Source organism: Phocoena phocoena, chromosome 6, assembly GCF_963924675.1.
Source record: "Phocoena phocoena chromosome 6, mPhoPho1.1, whole genome shotgun sequence".
In the NCBI taxonomy this organism is placed as follows: Eukaryota; Metazoa; Chordata; class Mammalia; order Artiodactyla; family Phocoenidae; genus Phocoena; species Phocoena phocoena.
In genome coordinates, this window is record NC_089224.1 from 111319304 (window position 1) to 111343640 (window position 24337).

General features: G+C 39.7%; 1 protein-coding gene across 1 annotated transcript in view; it reads right to left on the bottom strand.

Moving 5' to 3' along the window:
• Positions 1-21969, bottom strand: part of SETX (senataxin) — a 64354-nt gene extending 42385 nt beyond the window's left edge. Inside the window, exons 1-8 of the mRNA XM_065878749.1 lie at positions 21793-21969; positions 20301-20511; positions 18221-18330; positions 14453-14672; positions 13564-13683; positions 8833-9004; positions 8612-8699; positions 3925-8118 (exon numbers count right to left, since the gene is read on the bottom strand). Of these exons, the coding sequence (XP_065734821.1) occupies positions 3925-8118; positions 8612-8699; positions 8833-9004; positions 13564-13683; positions 14453-14672; positions 18221-18330; positions 20301-20511; positions 21793-21969 (5292 nt within the window). The remainder of the gene's footprint in view (positions 1-3924; positions 8119-8611; positions 8700-8832; positions 9005-13563; positions 13684-14452; positions 14673-18220; positions 18331-20300; positions 20512-21792) is intronic.
• Between the last annotated feature and the right edge of the window lie 2368 nt (positions 21970-24337).

Consider the following 24337-nt stretch of genomic DNA (forward strand, 5'->3'; position numbering starts at 1 on the left):
GTGGTTTCATCTCTATAAAGTGTGACAGTCTCTGGCTGTGGGGCAGCAGACAGAGAGGGGATAAGGTACTTAAAAAAAAAAAAGGTGGGGGGGGGGGGGAACGTCCCTGGTGGCACCGTGGTTAGGAATCCGCCTGCCAATGCAGGGGACACGGGTTCGATCCCTGGTCCGGGAATATCCCACATGCTGCGGAGCAACTAAGCCCGTGCACCACAACTACTGAGCCGGCGCTCTAGAGTCCGCGAGCCACAACTACTGAAGCCCTCACCACAACTAGAGAAAAGCCCGCGTGCAGCAACGAAGACCCAATGCAGCCAAAAATAAATAAATAAATTTTAAAAATAAAATAAAACAATTTTAAAAAAAGGAATGAAGCAAATGTTTATATACTGAATGCCTGGACCCTTCCCTCTGCCCCCACCCTCACCCCACAGTCAGCTCCCCATCAGGCCTATGCTTTCCAGGCAATCGATCTGAAGATTCTTCTTGGGGAAATCTGACCTCACTAAGAGGGGGAAAAAAAAAAAGACTAAGAACAGTGACATGAGGGTGGGGATGAGGCTTCCCAATAAAATGCCAATGGTCAACAAGCCTATCCCTTTCACTCAGAGCTTCTAATCTGTTTTAAAATCTTACGTGTAACAAAATATAGATTACAACTATACCTAAGCATATAATCTTAATATAAAGAATGAAACTAATTTGGATTTCACCACGTGATGGTGTCCTTCAGATCACATTTGACTTCCACAGTGCAAATAATAAAGGACCATTTTAGTAAAAGTATCTCTTTTCCTAAGCATCTCTTTTGACCTGTCATTATTTAAATGCATCCTCTTTTCTTATAGCATTAAAAAGTTGAGATATATTTCACAATATAAAATTCACCACTTTAAAGTGTGCACACTACAGTGTGTTTTTAGTACATTCACTATTTTGTGCAACCATCACCATTATCTAACTCCAGAACATTCCCACCATCCCAAAACAAGCCGTATACCTATTAGCAGTCAGTCCTAACTCCCGCCCCCCCACCCATCCCCTGGCAACTACTAATCCACTTTCTGTCTCTACAGATTTGCCTATTCTGGAAAATTCATATAAATGGAATTACACAATATGTGGCCTTCTGTACCTGACTTCTTTCACTTAGCATAATATTTTCAAGGTTCATCAAAGAACAGGTCAAAGTGCATATAACGGGTCACTCCTTTTGATAGCAGACTAATGTTCCACTGTACGCATATACCATGTTTTGCTTATCCATTCATCTCCTGATGGACATCTCAGTTGTTTTCAACTTCTGGCTATTATGAACAATGCTCCAATCTGCTTTTTAGTATCCTGTTCTTAAGTGTGAGTAAACCACCAAAAATCATTAGACACGTGAAGAAAGGAGTTAACATGAAAGCTCTGTAGACACTAAAATGAATAGGAAAAAAGCAACTGGGAAAACAGGCACGATGCAAAGAGAGGAAAACTTTCAACTAACTTTAAACGTATCATTAATTAACTTTAGGTAATAAAAAATACTGTGTACATGAAGAAAGCACAGAATCCTATAAAAAGGAATAATGAGAGAACAAGAGTTCCGTGAAACTAAAAATACACTCAAAAATTTTTCAATAGACTTGGACGCTGAGAAAGTCTCCAAGGAAGTAGAACGACGACGACAACAGACAGAGATGGCAAAATAGAAAGAAATTTTAAGACATGCAAAGTTTCAAAATTTATCTCCTACACATTCTTTTCTCAGGAAGTTTGAAGGATGTGCCTTACTAAAGTGAGGGGGTGACAAAAACAGACAACCCTGGGTACAGGAGACAGAGATCCAACACAGGAAGAAGGAAATGCAAGCCCTAGGACGAGGATGGTGAGCATTTCAGGTTAACCATCCTAAACCAAGAAGATGAAATTGATCAACTATCTGATGTGCCTGATCATACTGAGAGACCTACAAATCCAAGAGACAATCTGAAGCTAATTTAGTAATACGTTCATAGAAAATTAAGTAAACAATAAATCCAGAGAAAGCAAGGAGTCGGAAACAAAAAGTAGTTACAGCTACCACATGACTTAGCCGTGGACACCTTTTATATCGTCAAAATAATAACAAACACTGATCTAAAAATTACAAGACTACTCCATAGTGAGGATGGGGAAACAGGAGAGGTGTGTGTGAACACAGGGCTGGGAAGAGAGGGTACTTCCTGTAGTGGGTAACTACAGAAAATGTCTAGAACTGAAAAATTAACAAGTCAAAATAGTGGCATGTTATTTAGAAATATGGAAGTAAACAAAAGGATCCATCAAGGATCAAAAATAATTACTTGGGGAGGTGAGAGTGGCTGCTGTTTTTTTTTTATAATGGGTCTTCCACAAGTATTTGACTATTTTGAACTTTGTGTATATACCAACGGAACTTGTGCTCATTCTGTTTTGAAAAGGTTTTGGCTACAGAAATGTCCTGAAGGAAGAAATCTTAAAGATAAACATATAAATACTTCTTAACTAAGGGAAAAATAAAATCACAAATATGTGTCCTAAATTTAAGGGCTATGAATGGCTTCTAAGCGATTTAGTGTTTTCTGGAAAGGATAAACGTTCAAGAAAAAAATAAGCTTCAAAATGAAGAAAATCTCTGTATATTCCCCAGCTTATTTAACTGTATACACTGTTCACTGAACTAACACTTTTGTAAGGTAAGAAGATCATTCTTGTAATACCATTTCACATTGTTGTTAAGGAGACGGACTGAAGGCCCTTTATCAATTAGTTGTTTCTAATGTTTCTGAAACACTAGTAAAATAATTCTTAAGACAATGGCTGAAATTTAGGGCATACATCGACACCAACTTGCCTCTTTGTGCAGTATACCTCCCTTGCCTTTAACAATTCTAAGCTGGATCTTTGCAGTCTCTCTGCCTGGGATATACTTCCTATGGCCAACTCCTTCTACTCACTCTGGTCTCGGTGTGAATACCATTGCTCACAGAGGCTGTCTCACCGTGCCTGCTCCCTTTTGTTCTAGATCATTCTAGAGCACTCTAGAGCCTTTGGTCCTGATCTGAAATGATCACTCCCAGAAGGCAGAGGCCTTGCCTGTCGTGTTCACCACGTTACCGCCCCAGGTCTGTGATAGTATTTGGCAAGTATCAGGCACCCAAGTATCTCCTGACTGAATACGTGGTTATTTACCTCAGCGTTCTTGGTTTTGAAGAGTCTCATTGCATGCTCACGTTTTGGGTTTTTTTTTTAAAGGAATTTGAAAAAAAGTAAAAATCTACCTGCTTTGAGAACACCAAAAACATCCTTCCAAGTGCAAGTGGATGTCTACACTAAAGAATTACTGTTTTTCTGAGGTTCAAATTTAACTGGGAATCCTATATTTTACTTGGCAATCCCAGTCGGGGAGTAAGAAAGAGAGAAGAACCAGAATGGGATGTGTTGGGGTAGGGAGGCAGCTAAAGGCTGCTATGAGGCATAAGAAGTTGGGAAGACAGATGAGAAATTTGGGATTTATTGCTTTGTGCTGATCAGTGTAACTTGCCCTTTGCTACCTCCTCAAGAAAACTTCAGTAAAGGTTTACACTACTTTTCAAAAAAATAAACGCAGATGAGAGACTATGTCCTCTGAGAAGTCTTCCCTTATTTTACACCGAAAAACATTTCCTCCTCCTGTGCCACCTCTGGACTTGGTACATTAGCACTCTGAATTGTGTCTGTAAGCTCCAGAAGGGCAGAGTTTAAGTGTTTCCTCTGTAGCACCAGCAACTAGAACAGTGTCGGGCACAATGTCCGTTCAACATGAAATCTACAAGCTACATCTAAATCAAAATGTGCTCAGTTATTTTAGCCGTACTCAGCACGGTAAAGAAAGGTAATTTCAAAGTCTGAACGTATACGATTAGAACATATACTTACTGTTTCAAAAGTATTCAGCATCATCAAAGGGAAAAACACATTAAAATAATCTCCACCATCTTGAAATCTCACAGGCACAGGTCTTGAGATGGACTGACACAGAGTTGACGGGGGTCCACACTGATCAAAGTTCACAAACATTTCGTATTTCCATTTTAAGACCTCTTTAACGAAGGTGTCAGAGATGGACTGTGCTGACAAGAGAACGTTTACTGGAGGGGAAGCCGAAAAAGATCTGTTTTCACAAAATGGAACTTTGTAGCCTTGCCTGTTGGAATTATTTGGAGTATGAGAATGGAGAACGTTGCACAAACCCTTCACTTCAGCCACTGGCTTCTTGGACACCAGAGAGACTGGCGGTACTTTCAAAACAGACTGTACCCCACTTGACTTATTTTTCAGAGTTGGTAAGAGCGATGCCGTATTTTCCAAAGACTTGGAAAGACCAGCAATTCGCGAAGTACTACTGGAGCTAAAAATCTTAGCAGTGGGAGGTCTCGAAGGTTTAGATGCAGAGAGAGGCAAGCCAGGTTTACGAAATATATCTTCATCTGCTGCTTTAGCTTCAGAGTGTTTTGAACAGTATTCACCCTGGTTTTTCAGTGTTTCAACACAATCTTTGTATTTACATTTTGTGCTACTCAAAGATTCCAACTGAGGCCGACTCACAGAATCTTCTTCTACCTGGACTGTATCTTTTCCATGAACTACTTCAGTGAGTTTATCATTCTCTTTCTCCATTTGTGAACATAAATCCATATCTTCAGGATCACGTTGTGTTAAAAATATATTTTCTTCCTCTACGTCACTGCTGGATTCAGGATCTCCCTCTCTCAAGGCTGCCACATCTAAATGATGTACTGTTAGGTCACCTCCACCTAAAGGGTCCCCTGAGGTAGAAACAACTATTTCATTTGTTGGTATTTCTCCATTTAATACTACAGAAGTACACTGGTTCAAAAGACAAGTGTCATCAGCTCCCTGAGAAACGTATTTTGCTTTCATGGGTTCTGTTTCAGAAGACACACATTTTATTAACTCTTTTTCCTTACTTTTAGCAGTTACCTCAACTCCTCCTTTATAGCTATAATCTGACGTATCTGATTCTGGCACACATTTGTCAGAATTCTGTGCTCCACGTGGGCCTGCTCGTGTTGTATCTGTACTCTGATAATCAAAACATCTTTGTCTGTTACGCTGTGATTTGGGTCTCAGCTGCCTTCGCAGCTGAAGGTCTTGACTTGTCAGCAGTTTCTTATTATTTCTGACAGAGAGAGTCTGAGGAGAAATTAATTTAGTCTTTTTCCGGGTATCAACTGCTCCAACAGTTTTGCCATGGTCACGTAACTGAGCTAAACACTCCAAAGATCGCTGGGACAACTCAAATGCCCTACGAGGAGCCTTTTTCAGACCAAGTTTCTCAACCGTTGAAGTTGGTTCAGGACACTGGCGAAATTTCTTTGGTGGCACTATAGCAGGAGTTGTTCTACAACTTAGGTAATTTGAACTTTTACTCTGCCCTGTTTTGGTATCCGAACGTGTTTTTTTAGGAGTTTTAGAAAGTGAGACTCTCCTAACACGTTTGGAATAAGAGCGAAGCTTTGGTGGAGACCTCTTCAGGGAAACCGTAGTGGTCTGAACGCTTGAACTGGGAGTTGTAGTCCTTACGGCCATACTTTTAAAATCATTTTCAGTCACATCTCCCTCATTAAGAATATCAGACTGGTCCTCACTTTTGACAGGAGATGAAGGCCTTAGAGGATCTTCAGCCATAGCAGCTTTCTGATATCGCCTTCTCTTGGGTTTTTTTACTTCAATCTCACAAAACTTCTCAACAGAAATACTACTACTGTGTGGTTCTGCGTGTTCCTCAATGCCCTCTGCTGCTTTTTTAATGACCTCTTCAGGTACATCATCTGTACCATAACCCCAATCATTTGTGGTATCACCTGCATGAGTCAAGCACGAATTTTCTTCATTCTCTTGAACTGAATTCTTGTTGTCTGGCTTCCGATCTTGCCAAACTGAAAACACTTCACATGGACTTTCAAACTCAAAAAACTGAGAATCAGATTCCTCAAACTGCAAAAGGGACCCGGCATTTTCTTCCCTTATTACCTTCTGTTCCACGTTTGTGTTAGCTATTGAAGCGTGCTGCTCTGGACATTCTTTCTCAATGCATGTTTTATCCTGTGTAATGTGTTTCTTAAAACCCACAATTCTTTCCTCATCATCTTCTTCGTCAGAATCTGAAATAATAATGACCTGTTCACAGCAGGTTTCCCTAACACTATTTTGGTTGGCTGTGAAACATCTTCTATCATCTTTAACTTTTCTTTGTAGCTGGGATAAACTTTTTTGAGTTGAATCTGATGGGAACTTAATAACACTGGCTTGAGCTACTAAAGATAATTTGTGGAGGTCTCTGTCTATCTGAGAATCTGTTAAGGTGTCAGACTTAGGACTGATGCTAAGGACTTGCTCTCTTAAATCAGAAGAAAACTGAGCAGTACTCTTGATAATTTCCGTATCTCTTGATTCAAGTCCAGTCACAGGATCTTTAAAGGGAGGTGTTTTCTCCACAAAAATATTGGTCATTTCTGTAAATGAGACCAAATCTTTATTACCAACATGACATTCTAGTATTTGACAACTGAGTTCACGGGTAGAGAAAATGCCTAACTCTTCTTCCTGTACTTGTTTCTTTTTCAGCAATAAACTGTTTTCAGATTTTTGCTCTCCATTTTTATCATCCAGAATACCATTAGGGCCTAAAGAGAGATTGTACATGAAGCCATCTCCTTTCTGACCTCCTGTATCCTTCTTTGAATAGAAACTTTCAATGCTAGATACAGTCAGGTTTTCCTCTAAAGTGATACTTTTCCTGTGTTGCTTTTTTATTACATGTGATAACTTAGCACAGATTTCATCTTTATGTGCCTTAGTTTTTGCTTTTGAGGTTTTGCCAAGAGCATCATCCTTTAAAGAGAAATCCTCATTTGATGTAGACACCTTTTCCAGAGACTCATTGCTAGAATCAGTCAACAAACGTGTTGATGTTATTATTCCTCTGTCAAATACCTTTTCTGGACCATTCCTTGAAGTACAATTCTGTGGGGTATATGAGGAATTCTCTTTTACAGACTTATGCTTCCCTGTACTTATTTTAACTTGGCCTCGAGTTCTTTCATTAACAAGCCTTTTACTACTCGGCTTCAAGCACAACTCAGCTGAGAGATGGTCTTTGAGTTTCAAATCTTTTATATAAGTTTGCTCATTATCCTCTTCTATGGCATTATTTGCTTTGCTGAAAATACTCTCTTGCACTTGACATGCATCAGCTTTCATTGGTTCTTTAGAGAATGTTGGGCTGGAGTTTTCCAGACAGTGCCTGTCTTTTTTAGACTTCTTCCTTGTTTGTTCACTTTCTTCTTTATTATATGATGCAGGAGGCATTTTACCTGGAGAAGTCAGATCCACAGAAGTGCTACATTGAGGTACTTTGAATTTTATGTTTCTAATAATTTGCTTTAAACAAGTTTGTAACTCATGGGTTTCCTGACTAGTCAACTGCCAACCTAAAGATAAATTTCCTCGCAGGAATAAGTTGAGCTTATCCCGGAATCGCTTACAAAGAGTCTGCTGCCCAAGCTGACAGCCTTCTTTAAGGAGACTTCTGATCAGCTGCACACAAGCAAGTTGTACAGAGTTAGATGGCACTGAATGCAATGACAGAGATGATATCATTGTGCCTTTGGAGCCGTTTCCAGATGACTTCTCAGAACTCCGTGCAAACGCGGTGGTGGGAAGCTTGGCACATTTTACGATGGCTTCCACCCACTGCTGGGAACTAACCCACAGCAAATGCAAACACTTTTTATTTCTATGCAGTTCAATCACTGACACCAAAATCAGAAGGAAAAACTCAGTGACTGTGTCACACACGGCGTCTGTCTGGTTGAGGACGTCTTTGACTTCAGAATGCAGATGATGAATAACCTCCACTATATAAGCCACACCCAGATCCTTAAGATCCATGAGGGACTGCACAAAAGGGATGAACCACAGAAACGTGCTGTTATGAACACGCATGTCTTGACCGATATCTGACTGAAGCACATTAGCTAATGTTTCCATTTCTTCATACATGTTAGGACAATAATCTGGGCAAATGGCTGATCTCCACCCTGAATCCTAAAATGAAAGAGATACTGACATTCAGATAAACAAGTACCATTCACGACAGGTTTAACACAAAAGCTGCAAACAAGAAAATACACTGCTCAACTTTCCTGTTTTGATGTACATATATGGACCCCCAAGAAATTGAAAACAGTTCAATTTTGAGGTTAAGGTTTCATGAAAAGGTTAAATTTACAAAACCTCCATGTACTCTGGACCTCTTTCCTTCAGTTGGTTTTGATTTCTAGTCATGTGATTTATCTCCCTCATGCCATAAATGTTCTACCCTTCCGAAATGTACTGAAAAATTAATCTCTCAAAGTGTGCACGCTCTCATTAGAGCCCATTTTTCCTCATGAGCTACTGTTCAATCAGAAAGGTTTTACGCAACAGTTGATTCAGAATAGCTACATATAAAATCAGCAATGCAACTAACCACACAAAACACTGTCTATACAATATAAAGGCAATACAATATCATCTGAATTCTCAAAATGTTTTATACCTTTTTGGTCTTTTCAGGGTTATAATTGTATACAATCTGGCTGCAAGTCACCATATCATCCAAATATGACTCTGGTTCGAACCTGGTCCTTAAATATTAAGAATAAATAGAAATTACTGAAATGAAGGATAAAAAGAAGAGAAATATCCTACTGTTAAGTCAATTATAGTAGACTTCCTCATACAGCTTGTTTGACATCCTGACACAGGAACTGCACGAACCTCATAGAGCTGTTCCGTATATTCTGAATCTCTTTATTGTAGCTCACATTGTTGATAATGGTTTGAAATGCCTCAATAGGATCAATAAGTTGACCCCAGACCTTGGATCCAAGGCGATCCAGAATCACCATGAAACAGTGTAACGCTGGCCAGAAAGGATCCACACTATCATCTGAAATACAATGGAGTAATTTGCCAAATTAGAGAAAGGCACTAAACTATATTGAGAATTAAGCATTCTTTACCTGGGTAGCAACAAAACTGAAAGCAAAGCAGGAAGTAATTTAAAGTAAAGCATTGCCAACTACAGGTTTTAGAAAGCTGGCAAACTTTTAAATAGTGTCTGCTTTTTTTTTTAAAGCAATACACCTCTGTTAAGAAATTTTTTCGTGTGGAACAAACTGAGATAGTCTAGATAAACTCAACTTTCTCATCCTGTTTGCCAGCCTGAAACAATCTTTCCTCCTCTGCTTCTTCCAGACCTTTATACGCCCATCCTTCAATAAATAACAGAAGTAAAGTAGAAAAAGAAGGGAGAGAAAGAAAAACTTGGTATTTTCAGATCTAAACAAAGTCCATGATACAAGAAATCCTGAATTGTGGGTGTCATTTGGCTGGTATAAAGGACTGAACCCCTCATCCACTGGAGAAGCAGAGATACATACTCTTCATCCACCCATGTCTCAACATGGCTTTGTTGTTATCTCCATTACACCCAACTGGCAGGCATTCCCATTACTCACACACTCTTATGGCCGGTCCTTTCCCTCCTCTCTACATGCAGTGGCGAAACACTGCCCTGCTCAAAGACCTGCACTTGCTCCTTAATGTCTTCTAAGGAAATTAGAAGTCCTCAGTCAAGCATTTGTAAGATCTTACTCTATTCCTTCTTTCCAGATTTATTTTTTTACACTCACATAAAGATACACCACCTACAGAAGAAAACAGATAGCTGGCTTTTTCCAAGTAAGAACCAGAACGGCTTCACTATTAGCACCCCCTATCATCCTCAGCAGTATTCTCAGGAGGCAAGTGCTCTAACTCACCCAATTACTGACAACCCTAGAACTTACTGCTTTATTTCCCTCAGGGCTCTTAGATTCCTTTTTTTATCATAGTCGTTTGAGTAGAACTTCTCATATACTTTTTTATCCTCTACTGAAGCTGTCTTATGTCTAGGAAGCTCTCAAATAAGGAAGAAAGTCATCAGTTAGGTGAAGACAATTATGGAATGTTTCTTAAAGAGGTGACTTGGGACTTCCCTGGTGGTGAAGTGGTAAAGAATCCGCCTGCCAAAACACAGGCAGAACACTCTATGACATGAAAGATCCTTTTTGACCCACCTCCTAGAGACATGGAAATAACAACAAACAAATGGGACCTAATGAAACTTAAAAGCTTTTGCACAGCAAAGGAAAACATAAACAAGATGAAAAGACAACCCTCAGAATGGGAGAAAATATTTGCAAATGAAGCAACAGACAAAGGATTAATCTCCAAAATTTACAAGCAGCTCAATATCAAAAACACAAACAACCCAATCCAAAAATGGGCAGAAGACCTACATAGACATTTCCCCAAAGAAGACATACAGATTGCCAACAAACACATGAAAGGATGCTCAACATCACTAATCATTAGAGAAATGCATATCAAAACTACAATGAGATATCATCTTACACCAGTCAGAATGGCTATCATCAAAAATCTACAAACAATAAATGCTGGAGAGGGTGTGGAGAAAAGGGAACGCTCTTGCACTGTTGGTGGGAATGTAAATTGATACAGCCACTATGGAGAACAGTATGGAGGTTCCTTAAAAAATTAAAAATAGAAATAACATTATGACTCAGCAATCCCATTACTGGGCATATACCCTGAGAAAACCATAATTCAAAAAGAGACATGTACCACCGTGTTCATTGCAGCTCTATCTACAATAGCCAGGACATGGAAGCAACCTAAGTGTCCATCGACAGATGAATAGATAAAGAAGATGTGGCATACACATACAGTGGAATATTACTCAGCCATAAAAAGAAACGAAATCGAGTTATTTGTAGTGAGGTGGATGGACCTAGAGTCTGTCGTACAGAGTGCAGTAAGTCAGAAAGAGAAAAACAAATACTGTATGCTGACACTTATATATGGAATCTACAAAAAAAAAAAAAAAAAGCTTCTGAAGAACCTAGGGGCAGGACAGGAATAAAGACGCAGATGTAGAGAATGGACGTGAGGACACGGGGAGAGGGAAGGGTAAGCTGGGACGAAGTGGGAGAGTGGCATGGACGTACATACACTACCACATGTAAAACAGATAGCTAGTGGGAAGCGGCCACATAGCACAGGGACATTAGCTTGGTGCTCTGTGACCACCTAGATGGGTGGGATAGGGAGGGTGGGAGGGAGACGCAAGAGGGAGGGGATATGGGGATATATGTATATGTATAGCTGATTCACTTTGTTATACAGCAGAAACTAACACACCATTGTAAAGCAATTATACTCCAATAAAGATGTTAAAGAAAGAATCTGCCTGCCAATGCAGGGGACACGGGTTTGAGCCCTGGTCCAGGACGATCCCACATGCCACGGAGCAACTAAGCCCATGCGCCACAACTACTGAGCCTGCCGTCTAGAGCCCACGAGCCACAACTACTGAGCCCACGCGCCTAGAGCCCGTGCTCTGTAACAAGAGAAGCCGCCACAATGAGAAGCCCGTGCACCACAACGAAGAGTAGCCCCACACTTGCTGTAAGTAGAGAAAGCCCACACGAAGCAATGAAGACCCAACACAGCCCCAAAAATAAATAAATGAACTTATAAATAAAATAAATAAAAATGCCAATCTTAAAAAAAAAAAAAGGTGCTTAAAAAAAAGGAGGTGACTCATTTTGAAGGAGTGTTGGGGAGCTGGATTAACGGAGAGGACAGAAATATATATGCAAAGCACTGGGAAAAAAACTAACAATTTATGTAGTTAATGCCGGTAAGCAAATTAGTAATAACCTTTTCAATAAATTTATTTATTTGTTTATTTGGGGGGCTGTGCTGGGTCTTTGTTATTGTGCGCGGGCCTTCTCTAGTTGCGGAGAGCAGGGGTTACTCTTTGTTGTGGTGAACAGGCTTCTCATTGTGGTGGCTTCTTTTGTTGCGGAGCACAGACTCTGGTGCACGGGCTTCAGTAGCTGTGGCTTGCAGGCTCAGTAGTTGTGGCGCACGGGCTTAGTTGCTCTGCGGCATGTGGGATCTTCCTGGACCAGGGCTCAAACCCGTGTCCCCTGCATTGGCAGGCAGATTCTTTACCACTGCACCACCAGGGAAGTCCCTAATTAGTAATAACCTTAATCAAAAATCATCTAGCGGGCTTCCCTGATGGTGCAGTGGTTGAGAGTCCACCTGCCGACGCAGGGGACACGGGTTCGTGCCCCGGTCCGGGAAGATCCCACATGCTGCAGAGCGGCTAGGCCCGTGAGCCATGGCCACTGAGCCTGCGCGTCCGGAGCCTGTGCTCCGCAACGGGAGAGGCCACAACAGTGAGATGCCCGCGCACCACAAAATAAATAAATAAATAAATAACGTTTACGTATTTCTTTTAGAATCCCCCACAAAAGAATATATATCCACGCTGAAGTTGCCTAAGGAGAAGTGAATGTGGGTAAAAAGTTATATTTATGTTTTCATTAAATTTGGCATGCTTGGTCTTTATTGAGTCATTGTTTCATAAAGAAGGTAAGATTAGAAACACTAGTACAGATTCTCCCTGATCAGCCCAATAAAACCATGAGCAAAATTAAGCTGGCTCTAATAACAAACATGACAAATTTGAGACCCTACTTTCTAGACTATCAGGGGAGCACTGTCCAAGGGAACTTTCTGGGATGATGGAAATGGTTGTATACCGTAGCCATCAGGCAGCTCTTGAAGTATAGCTAGTGGGACTGAAAAACTGAATTTTTAATTTTATTTAAGTTTCATTAATGTAAATGTAAAGAGCCACTCTTGGCCGGCAGGCAGCCACCATCGTGGATGGTGGAACCCTAGAGAACCAAAGTGAAATGAAAAACCAGGCAAAAGGGAGACAGTGGGATACGGGAAGCTTTCTGCAAAATTTTAACTATCATGTCATTAGAAATTTACCTCCTTTAGGTTCTAGTCTTGATTCTACCACTAACTGGGTATTTCAACATGAAAAAGTAAGTTAAGGGACTTCCCTGGTGGCACAGTGGTTAAGAATCCGCCTGCCAATGCAGGGGACAGGGGTTCGAGCCCTGGTCCGGGAGGATCCCACATACCGTGGAGCAACTAAGCCCGTGCACCACAACTACTGAGCCCGTGTGCCACAACTACTGAAGCCTGCGTGCCTAGAGCCCGTGCTCCGCCACAAGAGAAGCCACAGCAATGAGAAGCTTGCACACTGCAACGAAGAGTAGCCCCCGCTCGCCGCAACTAGAGAAAGCCCATGCACGGCAACAAAGACCCAACGCAGCCAAAAATTAATTAATTTTTAAAAAAGTAAGTTAACTTCCTTGGGCTTCAGTTTCTTCTTTTATGAAAGTAAGGTGCTGAGTTAAACTCTAAAGGTGCTTTCCAATTTAAAATTCTGACTCTGTGACCAAAACCATAAAATGTTCACTCTCTTTCCTCCACATCATACACCCAAATTCTTACAGTGACACTAGTATTTTCAAAGTGCACCATCATTGCAATATTCAGCAAATAGTTTATTACCATCTGATTGCCTCTCCATGGTGTGAAGTATTGATTGCATAAAATCATTCTGTTTGTTTGAGCCCAACAACAGTGAATCCATGGCTTGCTCCTCAAGAATGGTCAGCAACATGCAAATACCTGTAAGATCATGTATAGTTTTCTTGAATTGATTAAATAAAACTGTTCTAATGCCTTCTCCAGTTTAGTTGGCAAACGAATAACAAGGCATTAAGACGAAACAAAACAGTATCCAGTGCCTCAGACACTGAAGTCTGAGACATTCATATACAACTCCTCCTAAGAACAGAACTTTAGACTGAATAAAAAGGGAAAATGGCGCGAACTTGGTTAGAAAACCATTTCCAAAATGACTACCACACAATTTGTATCTCATAAAATCAAAAACCCCTTAAATTTTAAGATCACTATATTTCAAGTACCAATCACTGCCAAATATACACATGACTATAAGACTCTGAGTCAATGAAGTAGGACAGAAATATTTTAAGTCAATATACAACCTGATGAAAACCAAAGTTAATATCTCTTTCTTCCAGGAAATATTTTACAGATGGGAAAAGAGCTATTAAACCTCTGTTGCAATAGATCAAAACCCTATTAAGGTCAGCTGCTATGCTAATACTGTAACATCTAATACTGCCTTAAATAAAAGATCTATTTGCCATACTTGAAAATGTACCTCTTACACAGATGATTTCTAGGGTAAAAAATGTTTAAAGACAAGATGTTGTAATAGTCAATTTAATGACAGAACAAGAACTGGGAACTATGAAATCCTTTATTTAGCAATTTTGATCAGATTACCAAAAGAGATCCCTTCCCTTGCAGGATAATCATAAGAAATATTGGAAAATACTAATTATATTTGTGTAGGGACAACACTCACCTAACCAATAGTTTTTGTAGTTGGCAGCATCATACATGTGTGAAGGCAGAAGAATCAGTTTACCCTTCTCAAGGACAGAAGAAGTATAAATGTCTGGACTTTCTAAAAGCCCCAACTCAATGACTTTAAAAAGGCAAGTCAAAACCTCCTGTAAGTCATAATAATCATCTCTGTCCACTTTTCCCAAGTTTCTTGCGGTCAGGATAGCCCAACGCCGAACCTAAAAGCATAACACATTCATTACTTCATTTTACACACAACTGTCTACATACAGCAAGCATATAGTTAAAATAGGATTCTCTACAGATTATAAGACACGAGATACATCAACTCTACTTTAAAAAAAAAATTACACTGTATATCTTAAACTTATACAGTGCGGTATGTCAATTATACCTCAATAAAACTGGAAGAAAAAGACTATCATATAGAATAAAGTACTTTAGGAAAAATATATGATTTTCAGACATTTGAAGGAAATATACCAAGAGGTCCATGATGACAGAAAAAAAGAAAAAAAAGACAGAAGATACTAATTACAATTGACCTTTGAACAACACACATGGGTTAGGGGCACCTACCCTCTGGGTAGTTGAATACACTAATATAATTCGAATATAACATAGTTGGCAGCCCTCCATATCCCGGTTCTGCATCATGGATTCAACTAACCTCAAACTGTGTAGTACTATACTACATGCTATTAAAAAGAATCTGTGTATAAGAGGACCCATGCAGTTCAAACCCATGCTGCTCAAGGGTCAACTGGAATGCGATGTGTGAACCTTGCTTGATCCTGATTTGAACTAACCCTAATAAAGCATTTGTGAGATAATAATTTCCACTCACTTAAACACTGACTAGAAACATGATATTATTATTATTATTATTATAAGTGTGTTGATGTAACTGTTTTCCTTTAAAAGCACTTACCTTTTTGATACACGCACTAAAGTATTTTATGGATGAAATGCTCTGATGTCTAAGATTTGCGGTAACTTAACAGGAGCAGAATATTGACCACATATTGATAACAGATGAAGCACAGTGATGGATATATGGGGGTTCACTACACCAATCTATTTTTTGTATGTTTGTAATGTTCCATAATAGAAAGTTAAAAAAAGGGAAGAAAGATGAAAAGAGAAACCTCAAAAGAAATCAAAGGTCGCCTCTCCATGGCAATATAGCATAGGGAAGTGATCTTAAATTTATTCTGCACTACAAACTGAATTTAGTGATCACAACCAACCTTAAAAGCTAAATAAAATTTTAAAAAATCAGTGGGCATCCTTCATAGTAACAGTAAGTACTGTTTTGTGAAATGTTTAGGTCACATACGTATATATATGTGTGTGAACTCAATGAAGAACATTTTTACACAGGTTATGGGCAGAAAAGTTTGCAAAACATAGAACTAGTGGACAAAAGAATGGGCTCTATGCCAACATAATTAAGTAATGAATTTTAAGCTATCGAAAAAAATACAAAGGAATCAATGAGTCTATAACTTATAATAAACAGATGAATAAATGAAGAGCAGGGAAAATGGCTCTTGATTATAGTACAATCAATGTCAAGTGCTGACTGGTAAATATGTAAAGTGCTGGGGTTGAAATTATTTTGCAACCTTAGAAAAACTGGCTCAGGGAAGAACCATCAGGTAATGCTAAATTTAGGAGAAAATTCTGGTGAGGAGTAAGGTATTTATGTGATCTTAGAGTACTTAAGAAATAGACATTGTACAGTGAAGAAACTGGACAACACCTCAACTAGATGATCAAAATTAACATCACTATGAGAGGCCGAATGATACGGCATGCCTGTATATCTGACACCCTGAGAAGGACATAACATCCATCACTTATGTAGTACTCCAGCTGGAACGTATAACCGAAGCCTAACCATGCGCAAGCATCAGACAAACCCAAAATGAAAAGCATTCTATGTTTTGTAAATGGGAGGGAGGCAGAAATGACTATTCTTCAGAAATGTAATTGTCATAAAAGACAAAGAAAGGCTGCGGAAATGTTACAGATTAAGGGAGACTAATGTAACACAACTACATGTAAATCCTGATCCTGGTCTGGATACTGAAGTACAGGGGGAAAATGCTACAAAGTACACTGGATCACATGACACAACTGGAAAACAGACCTTACTGTATCAATGTTAAATTCACTGAAGTTTATAATATTGTGAGAATATACTTATTCTTAGGAAATATACACTGAAATATTTAGGGGCAAAAGGCTATGATATATGCAACCTACGCTCAAATGGTTCAGAAAACAAACAGCTTTGTAGTTAACTGAAAGCAAATGATAGAACAAATGGAGTGAAACATTAATAATTGGTGAATACAGCTAAAGAGTATACAGGTGTTTTCTACTTTTTTTTTATTTTTGAGAATTTTCTGAAAATTTTAAAGTATTTTCAAATAAAAACTTAAAAAAAAAAGCATTAGGGCTCTGGAGTCAGGCTGCCTATATACAAATCCAAGTCACCATACTAGCCTGTGTAACTGTGGTTAAGTCTCCTGACTCAGTTTCCTCACCTGTAAAAACACATATGTAATGAAGAATACAGTCATTCCTGGCCCTGCAGACCCAGTCACCAAGCCTGCAAGTGCTTGGCCCACGTCCTGGTTGCTCAGCTGGACCAGCTTCCTCTACTGGTTTGCAGCTTTAAGAAAGCCAGTCCCAGAGAGCAGCTGGCTGTACCTTCTGTCAATCTTCTTTCACAGGCAAGAAAGCCCCACCCTTATTTTAAGCACAGGCCTTGACTCTGGTTCTACCCTTGCCTGGAGTATATTTGTAATTCTTATTATCATGCACAAACTCAGTCCCCTGCTACCTACAGCCACCCAAGCCTACATACAGGTTTCCACCATTTATCACTTTGTATTTCTGTTCCATTACTGGTCCAAAGAAACATTTACCTTTTGAAAAGTGTGATTATACCTTTTAGAATTCCACCTTTTGAATATTTTTCTATCATTGTTTGGGTTTGGCACAGAGGAGACTGAAATTCACCACCATTCTGACTGGAAACCCCATTACCATGTTCTTTCTTTGCCACTTAAAAATAAAGCCTCTTTACTATCCTTCTATTGGCAGAGCAACCCTTCATGGCTATTGTCTTAACATTGTAACTCAGTTCTAGAGGCCAACGTGCACAGGTCCTACTGCACACGCTGCCTCGCCACATGATGAGAAGTCCTCAAACTCCAGCAATCAGCTCAAAGTCAGGTTCCGAGCCTCTGGCGTTGCTCTCTGCTTCTGTCTACCTACTGTTCTGATTCTCAGTTCCTCTTCCTGTCTGGCACCTAGGAACTGAATTTCCTTGCCGTCCCCTCTACCCCATCACCTGTTAAAAATCTCATCTATTAGCAAAATAATTATTTCAAGTGCTTTAACTAGTATTTCCGTGTGCTTGGAGCAGGGCAGGCAAGCAAGAAAAGCAAGAGAGAACAGTCCTTCTTCATTAGTTCAGGTCAACACACTGCAAGTTCAGGTTATCCCCTCATTTGTCTTTTAAACTGAAGCATCACCTGTCAGAAGTGTTTCCCTACTCTCTTAACTCTCTTCTTTGAGCCCCCCCCCCCCCAGCACCCCCTCCTTAACTGCAGTAATGTTACAACAACAAGAGAATAATTTTGGCAAATATTTTAAACGAAGTACAACCAAAAACCTCTATTATAGTTATCTATACTATAGGTGCAAAAATAAAATATTCCTTCTTCTACTGCCTAACACTCACACTCACCATTTCATTGGGATGGACCAAAAACAAATAGATCCCTGGATGTTTGTCAAAAACCTGAAAGGAGCAGTTAGCTTGTTCCATCCGGCAAAGTGCTTCAACGCATAGTTCATCTAAATAGAAAAAACAAGGCAGTAAACATAAGACATAAATCTTATCAACTTATCAAGATTCCCTAAATTTGGCTCCTTTGGTTGCTCTGTAAGTGAATGAAAAGTTGTTCCCTTTTTTTATTTTTAAACTGAGGCATAAAAATGCCGTAAATGTAGGAATGATATTTAGCTGCTGAAAGACTGGTAGGTTGATCATAGTGTGTGCCTATGAACTGCTCTGACTTTCCTAGTACAGACATCTTTTTTCACACTGGGCATAATTATCTCCAGAGAGCATCTTCTTAGAAGTATGGCTATAGGTCCAATTCCATTAGCATTTTACATTTTGATCCATGAGGACTTTATCTTGTACCACAGTGATAAAATCAGTTTTGCCCCCCAGATGGCTATTTTGTCCTACTCTCAGTTACTGAGTAATCCATTTTCTCCACTGGTTTGAAATGCTATCATCACCAAAGAGTAAATTCCCCAAATATATTTGGTTTACTTCTGGACTCTCTACACTGTTCCATTAGTCTATCTGTACCAGTACTATCCTGATCCCTGTTGCTTTATGGAAATTTCTTCATCACTCTTTCAGAAGTATACTGAATAGACTCATACATTTACCACATCAGATGAATCAACTTTATTTTGTCAAGCTTCAAAGAATATTGTAGTGACAGTGGTTAGCTTTGGGAAGGAGGAACAATGACTGGAAAAGCAAGAGGAGAGCTCCTGGTGTGTTGATGATGTTTTGTTTCTTGACCTGGGTGCCAGCTACACAAGTGTGTTTAGTTTATGAAAAATCAAGCTTATATACTTTTCTGGATATGGTACTCTTTAATAAACATTTGAAAAATGACTTGTTAGAATTTAAAAATCTAGTTATTTTGAATTTATTTAGAAAGAACTGATTTATCTAATAAATCTTTAGATATACTTTTCAATTTACTGAAAATACAGAGGATAGAGAAACAAGTCAAATAACATGACAAGGAAGAAATCAGAAAAGTCCAGGAAGCACATTATTCTTTAGGGCAACCATCTGGTCGCAGCAAGTCAAAGTTATGACAAAAAAGAAAAAAAAAATCTATCTATCTACATCTATACCTGTGCACACATATATAAGAGTAAACTATTCTGGATTAAAAGAGATGTAAGAAATATGGAACCAAATGCACAGTCCCTGATTGGACTCTAATTTAAATAAATCGTCCAAAAAACACATTTTGCAACTACCGGGAAAATCTGAATGTGGACTAGATATAGTAGTGGGTATCTTAAAGGTACGGTTATTTCATTAGATTTGATAGATCAGGAAAATGTCTTCAAGAGATTCATATTAAGAAATGCAAATATAAATGACCAAAATCTAGGCAGCTGTAATATGCTATGCCATAGTGATTACTGAAAATTAACTACAGACCAGTGGTTCTCAACCTGGCGATTCTGTCCCTCACTGGCCCTGATCCCCAACTCCCAAGGGACATTTGGCAATATCTGGAGACATTTTTGGTTGTCACAACTAGGGTAATGGGGAGAGCAAGTCACTACCAGCATCTAGTGGAGAGAGGCCAGGGATGCTGCTAAACATCCCACAATAAACAGCATGTCCCTCACCCACCAAGAATTATCCAGTCCAAAATGTCAACAGTGCCAAGTTTGAAAAACCCTGCTACAGACACATTCCAAGAATGAAAATTAATTGAATGGATAGATGAATATATATGTGATAAAGCAAATACAGCAAGATGTTAGCAACTGTAGAATCTATGTGGTGTGTTTATGGTATTCACTGTGTAATTCACTTTTCTAGGTTTGGAAACGCTCAAAATAAAACGTTTGGAAAAAATAATAATAAGTATCCTAATTATACGTTTAAGAAACAGATTTTCAATATAAATCCAAATTCTTACAATTCTTTTTTTTCTTACAATTCTTAAAATTAAAAAAAAATGATACAACTGTGAAACATCCAAGATACTCACTAACACGCTCATGTAAAAGCAAATAAGGATATTTCAGTATTTCAAGAAGAGGAACTCGAAGCTTATTTTCAAAGTCTTGGCCAGTAAAGTCAAACGGCTGTGCCTCTCCATTGTTGTCTACTATATATAACTCGTCATCGTCTCCAATTTCTGCCTTCATGGCCTTTTCAAAGTGATTTATGAGACGTGAGGTTTCTAATTCCCATAAAACCTACAGGAAAAGAAAAATGGGCAGTGTGCTTTATATCTTATTATCAACAAAATATACTGGATGTGATGATCCTTCTAGAAAGCCTTTTCCTAAGTATAAAAATTCAGAAGTTTAAAGAAGTACTAAACATCATATATTAGATTTAAAGAAAACAGTCACTAAACATAAAAGTGGCTTTTATGATACATGAACATGAGTACATAGAGCATGAGATGTTTAAAACATCGCTCTTGCAGAGTTTTGCTATCAACAGCTCTGTCAACTACACTCTATTGAAAAGGAAATGAGAAGTTGGAGCTTCTTTACCAAGGCACAAGCTGGGCCTTCTCTGACTTCCCTTCTATGTTCCAGCCATAGGTAACTACCTTGAAACATCAGCTTTAGCATAAAGACATTGGTTAGCTTCATAGCTAGGAAACCTTGTAAACGTAAAAGTTTTCCTCAAAAGGTTCATAACTAATCATCCCCCTCCTCTTTTCTATATTATTATACATATCTCTATGGTCTGTATTCCATTTTTCATCAGATAAATATAATAAACCAATATTCAAAGCCACATATTTAAAATTACATGTTTCACTTTGGTTACTGTGAATGAAAAAATGCTTGTCTTTATTGATTTATACCACTTACCCATTAAAAAATGAAGAGAGGGGGAAAAAAAAGAACTATTAGCCAATAAAAAAATAACCCAAGCCATTCAGATACCTGGCTGTTAACAACGTCAAACACAATGATATTAAAACATGAACCCAAAAGAACCCCATACGTCACTTCATTTCATGAAACTGTTTCACATCAAAATGACTAAAAGTGGAGGATTATAAAATTCTGCTATTCTGCTATAAAATTCTGAAAATTAGATTTCAATTCAATTCTATCAATCAATAAGCATTTAGGGCTTCCCTGGTGGCGCAGTGGTTGAGAGTCCGCCTGCCGATGCAGGGGACACCGGTTCGTGCCCCGGTCCGGGAAGATCCCACATGCCGTGGAGCGGCTGGGCCCGTGAGCCATGGCCGCTGAGCCTGTGCGTCCGGAGCCTGTGCTCCGCAACGGGAGAGGCCACAACAGTGAGAGGCCCGCGTACCGAAAAAAAAAATAAAAATAAGCATTTACTCAGCACCTACTATCTACCAGGCAATGAGTTAGATACTAGAAGTATATTAGCATTCACAGTTTAAATCACATTGTCAGTTCCCTGAGTGCTTCCAACAGAGTTCAAATTTATTCTCTTCCTAGTTATCAAGCTCTGAAAAATACTGCCCAATTAATGTCAAGTACCTTATGTAAGAATGGCAATTCATCCCTTGCTTTGTGGTATTCAGCCACACACTCTAAGCAGTAGCAGAGGTCTTCATCAGCTGTTCGAAATTCACTGGAGTGGGTCTCGGATGCATAGTGTTGCAGGAAGTCAATGGTGGAAATACCACCTGGTGTACACCAACAACATGTGCTCATTCTGTACCTGTATCCAGAAAAGAAGACATGGAAAGACTAAAGAAAAAAACCACACAACACTTCAGGCCTATTCCGGTGGAGAATGGGTACATTTCCTACTAACGATCATGTCTTCAACTTACAATGTGCCTCGACCACATCCAGAACATTCTGCTGGCCAGCTTATCAATCACTGGCTAAACTCAATCTGAGCCTACTCGTAAAAACTACCTGTGACACGTGAAAAATAATGGAAGCAGTTAGTAACAAACATCATAAGGCAATATACAGCTGTGTTATAAAGAAGGCTCAAAACTATACAGTACTGATGGGAAATTATATACAGAGACATAGAATTATCAATGTTTTCAAAGTACAGATTTTGGAGTGTTCTAATAATGCACTGGAGTCAAGTGAAAAGCTCAGGAAACCTTTCACATTCCCTGAGGCCATGTTCCAGAAATCCCTGGAAACCTAAAAAATCCACAAATATTACTCCATACCAATAACAAAAACTCATACAGAGAAGAATTTTCTCTTGGTTAGAAAGTATATATACACATGAATTTGCACATGTGTGTATGAACTGCTGCCCATAACTCACTGCCCATCAACGCAGTATAAACTGTAACGGTTGCAAATATAATAGCTACAAACCTATTACTACTAAGTTTGAAACTTACAGTTTTTGACTGTCTCCAATTTGGGGTTTTATACTACCATCAGAGCCTCCACCATCCAAACTCAAGTAAAAAGGGTTAAATGAAATTACTTTCAGAGATTGTTTCAAGATGGCGGAGTAGAGGGCGTGTGCTCACTCCCTCTTGCGAGAGCCCCAGAATCACAACTAACTGCTGAACAATCATCGACGGAAAGACACAAGAACTCACCAAAAAAGATACCCCACGTCCAAAGACAAAGGAGAAGCTGCAGTGAGATGGTAGGAGGGGCGCAATCACAACAAAATCAAATCCCGTAACTGCTGGGCGGGTGACTCACAAACTGGAGAAGATTTATACCACAAAGTCCACCCACTGGAGTGAAGGTTCTGAGCCCCATGTCAGGCTTCCCAACCTGGGGGTCCGGCAACAGGAGGAAGAATTCCTAAAGAATCAGACTTTGAAGGCTAGCGGGATTTGATTGCAGGACTTCGGCAGGACAGGGGGGAACAGAGACTCCACTCTTGGAGGGCACACACAAAGTAGTGTGCGCACTGGGACCCAGGGGAAGGTGCAGTGACCCCATAGGAGACTGAACCAGACCTACCTGCTAGTGTTGGAGGGTCTCCTGCAGAGGTGGGGGGTGGCTGTGGCTCACTGTGGGGACAAGGACACTGGAGGCAGAAGTTCTGGAAAGTACTCCTTGGCGGGAGCCCTCCCAGAGTCCACCATTAGCCCCACCAAAGAGCCACGTAGGCTCCAGTGCTGGGTTGCCTCAGGCCAAACAACCAACAGGGAGGGAACCCAGCCCCACCCATCAGCAGATAAGCAGATTAAAGTTTTACTGAGCTCTGCCCACCACAGCAGCACCCAGCTCTACCCACCACCAGTCCCTCCCATCAGGAAGCCTGTACAAGCCTCTTAGATAGCCTCAGCCACCAGAGGGCAGACAGCAGAAGCAAGAAGAACTACAATTCTGCACCCTGTGGAAGGAAAACCATATTCACAGAAAGACAGACAAAATGAAAAGGCAGATGACTATGTACAAGATGAAGGAACAAAATAAAACCCCAGAAAAACAACTAAATGAAGTGGAGATAGGCAACCTTCCAGAAAAAGAATTCAGAAAAATGACAGTGAAGATGATCCAGGACCTTGGAAAAAGAATGGAGGCAAAGATCAAGAAGATGCAAGAAATATTTAACAAAGACTTACAAGAATTAAAGAAAAAACACCTAGAAGAATTAAAGAACAAACAGAGATGAACAATACAATAACTGAAATGAAAAATACACTAGAAGGAATCAATAGCAGAGTAACTGAGTCAGAAGAACGGATAAGTGATCTGGAAGACAGAATGGTGGAATTCACTGCCACGGAACAGAATAAAGAAAAAACAATGAAAAGAAATGACGACAGCCTAAGAGACCTCTGGGACAACATTAAACACAACAACATTAGCATTATAGGGGTCCCAGAAGGAGGAGAGAGAGAGAAAGGACCCAAGAAAATATTTGAAGAGATTATAGTCAAAAACTTCCCTAACATGGGAAAGGAAATAGCCACCCAAGTCCAGGAAGCGCAGAGAGTCCCAGGCAGGATAAACCCAAGGAGGAACACGCCAAGACACACAGTAATCAAATTGACAAAAATTAGGGCTTCCCTGGTGGTGCAGTGGTTGGGAGTGCGCCTGCTGATGCAGGGGACACGGGTTCGTGCCCCGGTCTGGG